This window comes from Rhinoderma darwinii, chromosome 6, assembly GCF_050947455.1.
Source record: "Rhinoderma darwinii isolate aRhiDar2 chromosome 6, aRhiDar2.hap1, whole genome shotgun sequence".
NCBI lineage: Eukaryota > Metazoa > Chordata > Amphibia > Anura > Rhinodermatidae > Rhinoderma > Rhinoderma darwinii.
The window spans coordinates 91,604,291-91,611,220 of NC_134692.1; the positions used below are offsets into that span (position 1 = coordinate 91,604,291).

Here is a 6,930-nt window from a genome sequence, read left to right on the forward strand (position 1 = left end):
CTATGCCACTGATATACTCCGCCTGGCTTATATATTACCCCCACATTATAAATGGGGTGTGTGTCTCCAGTGGCATAAGCGGGGCATGACATATTTGTCACTGAAATGGCATATCTAGGGAAAAATATACATTTTAATTTGCACCATCCGCAGTGCAATCATTTATGGAAGAGACCTTTGGGGTGAAAATGCTCACTACACCCCTTATTAAATGCCTTGAGAGGTGTAGTTTCCAAATGGGGTCACTTCTCAGGGGTTTCTTTTTATAAGTTTCACATCTGAACCTCTGCAGTTGTGAACCAATACTTTGTAAATCGCCAAATTAGGCCTCAATTTTACATGGTACGCTTTGACTCCTGAGCCTGGTCGAATGTCCAGGCAAAAGATTAGTTCCCCACGTAGGGTGTTTCTAAAACCAGGAAACACCCCATAATAATTAGAGAGCTGTCTTGTTATGGTGGCACAAGCTGGGCACCACATATTGGCATATCTATGGAAAAAAATCTAATTTTCACTCTGCAACATCGAGTGCACACTAATTTCTACAAAACATCTGCAGGGTTAAAATGGTCACTACACCCCTAGGTAAATACATTGAGGGGTGTAGTTTCCAAAATTGGGTCACTTCTGGGCTGTTTCCACTGTTTTGGGCCCACAGGCACCCAGAAACCAATGCAGCAACATCTGCACTCCAAATGGCGCTCCATCAACTTCTGAGCCCTGCCGTGTGCCCAAACAGCAGTTTATGACCACATATGGGGTATTGTTTTACAAATGTTGGGTTCTTAAGCTACGTCTTATTGAAGAAAAAGGATTGTTTTTATTTTCATTGCCCAATTCTAATAAATTCTATGAAACATATGTGCGGTCAAAATGCTTACTACACCCCTAGATGAATTCCTCAAGATGTGTAGTTTCCTAAATGGAGTCACTTTTTGGGCGTTTTCATTGTTTTGTCCCCTCAGGGACTCTGCAAATGCGACCTGGCCTCCGCAAACCATTCCTGCTAAATGTGATCTCCAAAAACCAAATAGAGCTCTTTCCCTTCTAAGCCCTGCCGTATGTCCAAACAGCCGGTTATTACCACATGTGGGGTATTGTTTTACTCGGGAGAAATTGCTTTACAAATTTTGCAGTGCTTTTTCTCCTTCAGTCCTTGTGGAAATGACAAAAAATTAGCTAAACCTACATTTTCTTTGAAAAAATTTAGATTGTCATTTTCAGGGCCTACTTCCAATAATTTCTGCAAAAAAACTGTGGGGTCAAAACACTCATTATACCCCTAGATAATTTCCTCAATGGGTGTAGTCTCCAAAATGGGGTCACTTGTGGGGAGTTTCCACTGTTCTGTCTCCTCACGGGGTTTGTAAATGTGACATGGTCTCCGCAAACCATTCCTGCTAAATTTGAGCTCCAAAAGCCAAATAGCGCTCTTTCCTTTCTAAGTCCTGCCGTGTGTCCAAACAGCCGTTTATTACCACATGTGCGGTATTGTTTTACTCGGGAGAAATTGCTTTACAGATTTTGTGGTGCTTTTTCTCCTTTAGTCCTTGTGGAAATGAGAAAAAAGTCACTAAACCTACATATTCTTTGAAAAAATTTAGATTTTAATTTTCACAGCCTACTTCCAATAATTTCTGTAAAAAAACCTGTGCGGTCAAAATGCTCACTATACCCCTAGATAATTTCCTTGAGGTGTGTTGTTTCCCAAATGGGGTCACTTTTGGGGGATTTTTACTGTTTTGGCACCGCAAGAGCCCTTCAAACCTGACATGGTGCCTAAAATATATTCTAATAAAAATAAGGCCCCAAAATGCTCTAGGTACTCCTTTGCTTCTAGGACCGGTGCTTCATTCCAGTAGCACGCTACGGCCACATGTGGGATATTTCCAAAAACTGCAGAACCTGGGCAATAAATATTGAGTTGCATTTCTCTGGTAAAACCTTCTATGTTATAAAAATAATTGTATTAAAAATGTATTTCTGCAAAAAAATATGAAATTTGTAAATTTCACCTCTACTTTGCTTTAAATCCTGTGAAATGTCTAAAGGGTTAAGACATTTTCTAAATGCTGTTTTGAATACTTTGAGGGGTGAAGTTTTTAAAATGGGGTGACTTTTTGGGGGTTTCTAATATATAAGGCCCTCAAAGCCACTTTACAAGTGAACTGGCCCCTGTAAAAATAGCCTTTTGAAATTTTCTTGAAAATGTGAGAAATTGCTGCTAAAGTTCAAAGACTTGTAACGTCCTAGAAAAATAAAAGGATGTTAAAAAAATCTAAAGTAGACATATGGTGGATGTTAATTAGGAACAATTCTGTGTGTTATATCTGCCAGTCTTACAAGCAGATACATTTAAATTGAGAAAAATGCAAATTTTTGCAATTTTTCGCTAAATTTTGGTGTTTTTTATAATTAAATACTGAATATATTGAGCAAATTTTGCCAGTAACTTAAAGTCCAATGTGTCACAAGAAAACATTCTCGGAATCGCTTGGATAGGTAAAAGCATTCCGGAGTTATTACCACATAAAGTGAAACATGTCAGATTTGAAAAATGAGGCTCTGTCAGGAAGGTCAAAAGTGGCTAAAGATGGAAGGAGTTAAAAGTAAAGATATTGTTATCAAGGATAAATTCCATTGTGTCTACACAGCTGACATTAATGCCACGTGAGAAGGAGACGGAGACTTCGTCCTGGGGTGACATCGCGGTGGGAGATCTTAGAGCCTGCAGTGGACAAAAGCATCAGTCAGCACTGCAACCTGATGAGTGACTGTGCTGTGTACATGCAGCCTTAGTGCAGTGATTTTTTTTTTTTTTATGTTGGCCCCCTGCACACCTACTGCCTCTTCCTTGCTCCTCCAGAATTCCCTGTCAGGTTGGTCTCCCCCTCCTGCCTCTGCCCCTTTCTGTTCCCCCATGCCTTCCCTTCCCCCTGGCCTGCAACATAGTCTCTACCCCGGGCCCTCCACAGAGCCCCTGCTAGTTTGTGTCTCACCCCTGCCGCCTTCTATCACTTTCCGTTACCAAGCACCCCCTACTAATAATAAGAAGGGATTTTATTGTAACCTGCTCTTGTATCAGTAAGTATGATCTTTTCAATTAGAAAATGCTGGGCTCCCCTCATGGATGTTAGGCATATGAGTGACTGTTCATCAGTATTTTGCAACTGTGCAACCTCCCTCATATGGTATTGTAGCTTGTCTGTATACTGCTATGTACTGGTCTTTTAACCTGCCCTTGTAAGTATGGCATTTTTCAGTGATGTGATGTAAATGTTATATCCTTTTTGGTAAATAGGTATGGTTTCTAGCGATAAAGAAGAAACGGAAATTACGGCAAAACCCACAACAGACCCCATTATAAGTCAATGCATTCTATTGGGCACCATTGGAATCCATCATGAAATAGATCCAGCACAGCGTCGTGGCTTCCATTATGAATTTTATTATTAGCTTTGTGCATAGCTATAGCTATAAAATGTAAAATACATTTTCAATTCATTGAGTGATATTTCGACAAACAAAAAAAATCAAGAACAAAAATCAGTTTTAGTTTAAAGCTGTTTTAGTATTTAAAATAGCATTTTATTTTACAGACTGCAAGCTACTTAATACATGGGTAGTAAAACTGTCATAAACAATAGTTTAGAAATAGCCGTGGCTCAGAGCAGCCACCAGAACATTGATGAACTTCTCCCAGGCAGCCTGGACCTGAGGAGTGAAAGCGGATCCCAGTTTTGAGGCCAATACAATGACTAGAACTTCTCCAAGACGCTGTGGATAAAAGGAAAAATCAATCAGATTGGGTTTTAGCTAATTTATCATATAAAGCGTTATAGTAATGTACTACTTAGTTTCTATTTTTAGAAATTAATTGTGTTTATCTTCAAAATACTACATTAAAAGCCTTAAATAGTTAACTTTTTACTCGCTGGAAATTGACATTTAATATTAAAGTACAAATATAAATAAAGTTAAACAGGAATTTTATTGCAGAAAATGAATTATTTTAATATATCTGTATGGTGCGTTACCTTGAAGTTCTCGGGGTCCACATGGAGTTTCTGAGCATGGGATTTGCTGAGGTCAGACAGGAAATGCTTTACATCATCGAGGTGCTGGATGGCATTGCCAACAGCTGTAAGCACCTTCTTGCCGTGAGCCTTCACCTTGGCATTGCCAGAAATAGCGGTGACATTGGACAGGTTTCCAAAGGAGCTGAAATATCTCTGGGTCCAGGGGTACACAACCAGCAGCCTAAAGTACATAAGCAGAATGAGAAGCAATTATCAACTCTTATTGATTTACTCTTATTCTCAGATGTATCCCCTTAGCCAGAATGTAAAATAAATGTTATAGAAAACCGAGGGGAAACACATCTACATTACCTAGACTCTAAAAGGGCTTCTCCCCCAATAAAACACCTATCCACAGAGTAGGTAAAGAATGTCTGATCGCTAGGACCCCCATGATCACTAGAGCGGGGGTCCCGCGCCCCTTGGTTCCTTCTCACAGCATGACCACAGCAAGAAAAACTTTGAATGGAGTGGCAGTTAAGCATGTGTCCTGCCGATCCATTCAATGTCCATGGGGCTGCCGGAAATAGCCGAGCACTGTACTCGGCTGTCTCCGTTCTGCACTGCTAATGCACGTCCACCACTCCAATCAACGTTTTCCTCACTGCGTTCGTGCACTGAGAATAAGCAGGGGGCTTAGGACACCGGCTCTAGAGGTCGGTAGGGGTCCAGGTAGTGGGGACCCCAGCAATCAGACATTTATCACTTGTTCCGTGGATAGATGATAAATGTTAATTGTGAGAAACCCCTTTAGTTTCCAAGGTGATGTTTCAAATTAGTCATGTACAGTATAAGCTTAGCTAATCTAAATTTAAAACAACAGAAACAATTGCAACGTTCAAAGAGGGTAACCAAGAATGAGTTTGAAAATTGAACACCCTAGACTGCTTTCAAGTAATGGTTCTATATACTGATAAATACAAAGAAGGATTTTTATTGTGTGACTCACTAATAAAACTACAGCTTGTATATAAAATATAGTTATACTGTCTAAAGTATTAAATTCATGCATGTGTATTACCTGGTCAGAGCTTCATGCCCGTCCTTTTCAGCATTAACCTTGCTCCATGTGGAGGAGATGGCGGCTCTCTCTTCAGTTGTCCAATGAACCATGATGGCTGTCTAGTGCTATTGTACACTGGAAATGACAGTGAAGCCATGAAATGGATCCTTCTTTTTATAAGAGTGTCACTGAAGGTCCACCTATACTCCATTACTGCTGTGTCATGCTTGTGCCTCAGTCCTTGAAAGTCTGATTGGTCTGGAAGGTAATAGTGCTTTCTAAGCAGATCAAAATGCTGAGCACACAGTGCTCTCTGAAAGAATAAAATCTATGCTTAAATATATTGATATAATGTTCTAATGTACACCATAAATGAAACATCATAAAGTCCACAAACTGACAGTCACCCAAGTAGCTTTTAATTCTCGTGTAATTTAGCAATCCTACATTTCTAATATATCCTCTGTTAAATTGGGGCATAAAGGGCTAATCTTAGAGACTATGGCTATAGAGGTTGCACTGGTACATTTACATATTAATATATATCTGTTATTTGAATTGTTATCATTTTTTTAAAAAAGACACCATTGTCCAAAAAAACTCACACTAAGGGCTTATTCAGACGAACGGGATATACGTCCTTGCAACGCGCGGGATTTTCACGCTCGTGGCACGGACCTATATTAGTCTATGGAGCCGTGCAGACATGTGCGTGATTTTTACGCAGCGTTAGTCCGCTGCGTAAAAGTCACGACTTGTCCATTCTTTGAGCGTTTTTGGCGTATCACGCACCCATTGAAGTCAATGGGTGCGTGAAAACCACGCATGCCACACGGAAGCACTTCCGTACGAACTGCGTGATTCGCGCAACAGCTGTCAAAAGGATGAATGAAAACAGAAAAGCACAACGACAAAAGGGGTGTCATAATGATGGCGGCTGTGCAAAAACCACGCCGCTGCGCATCATATGATGCTGCCACACGGAGCTGTCAAGTGATTTCAATGGGAGGCGTCGGCGTCTTTTTCCCGCGAGCAGTAAAACTGCCTCGCGGGAAAAAGAAGCGACATGCCCTATCTTCGGGCGCTTCCGCCTCCGACCTCCCATTGACTTCAATGGGTGGCAGGAGAAAGCGTATTTCTCGCTGTTTTATGCCCGCGGCGCTCAATGGCCGCGGGCGAAAAACGGCGCGATAATTGCCGCGAAAATCGGCGTGCAGGGAGAGGAATATCTGCCTCAAAGTTCCAAACTGAATTTTGAGGCAGATATTCCTCCCCCAAAATACTCCGTGTGAACATAGCCTTACAGTTCGGCTATGTTCACACGGCAAACCAAAAATGGCCATAAAATACAGAGCTGTTTTCAATCTAACACAGCCCCTGATTTTTAGCCGTTTTTTAAGCAACTTGCGTTTTTTGCTGTGTTTTTTGCTGCCGTTTTTGGAGCTTGAGTCAATGAAAAAGGCTCCAAAAATGGCTCAAGAAGTGACATGCACTTCCTTTTTACGGGGCGTTTTTCTACATTTTTAAAAACGGGCGTGTAAAAAATGCCCTGTAGGAACGTAACGCCATTTTTCACATGGGCAGCTGTTTGGAGGCATTCAGCCCCTGTATTTTCAGACGTTTTTCGGGCCATTTATGGCCCGAAAAACGTCTGAAAATAGGCCGTGTGAACGTACCCTAAACATTTGTCTGCAGGGTTATTTGTGGCAAAAAACATAAGGAAAAATACTGCAAAAACGCAGTTTGTCTTCCTTTGATAGCTCTGGGAGAGAAGTCACATGAATTATGTTTATTGCCTATAAGCCGTGACTGTAAGTGTACGGTCCCACGTAGTGACATCAGCATGCG

At 41.1% G+C, this 6,930-nt stretch overlaps 1 protein-coding gene across 1 annotated transcript; it reads right to left on the reverse strand.

Annotated features, from left to right (window-relative positions):
* Positions 1-3,648: 3,648 nt before the first annotated feature.
* On the reverse strand, positions 3,649-5,242 carry LOC142656373 (hemoglobin subunit beta-2-like). The gene is made up of 3 exons (XM_075831288.1): positions 5,101-5,242; positions 4,038-4,260; positions 3,649-3,777 (listed from the first exon to the last, which is right to left on the reverse strand). The coding sequence occupies exons 1-3, from the start codon at positions 5,190-5,192 to the stop codon at positions 3,649-3,651; spliced, it is 444 nt and encodes a 147-aa protein (XP_075687403.1). The 5' UTR covers positions 5,193-5,242.
* Positions 5,243-6,930: the final 1,688 nt, after the last annotated feature.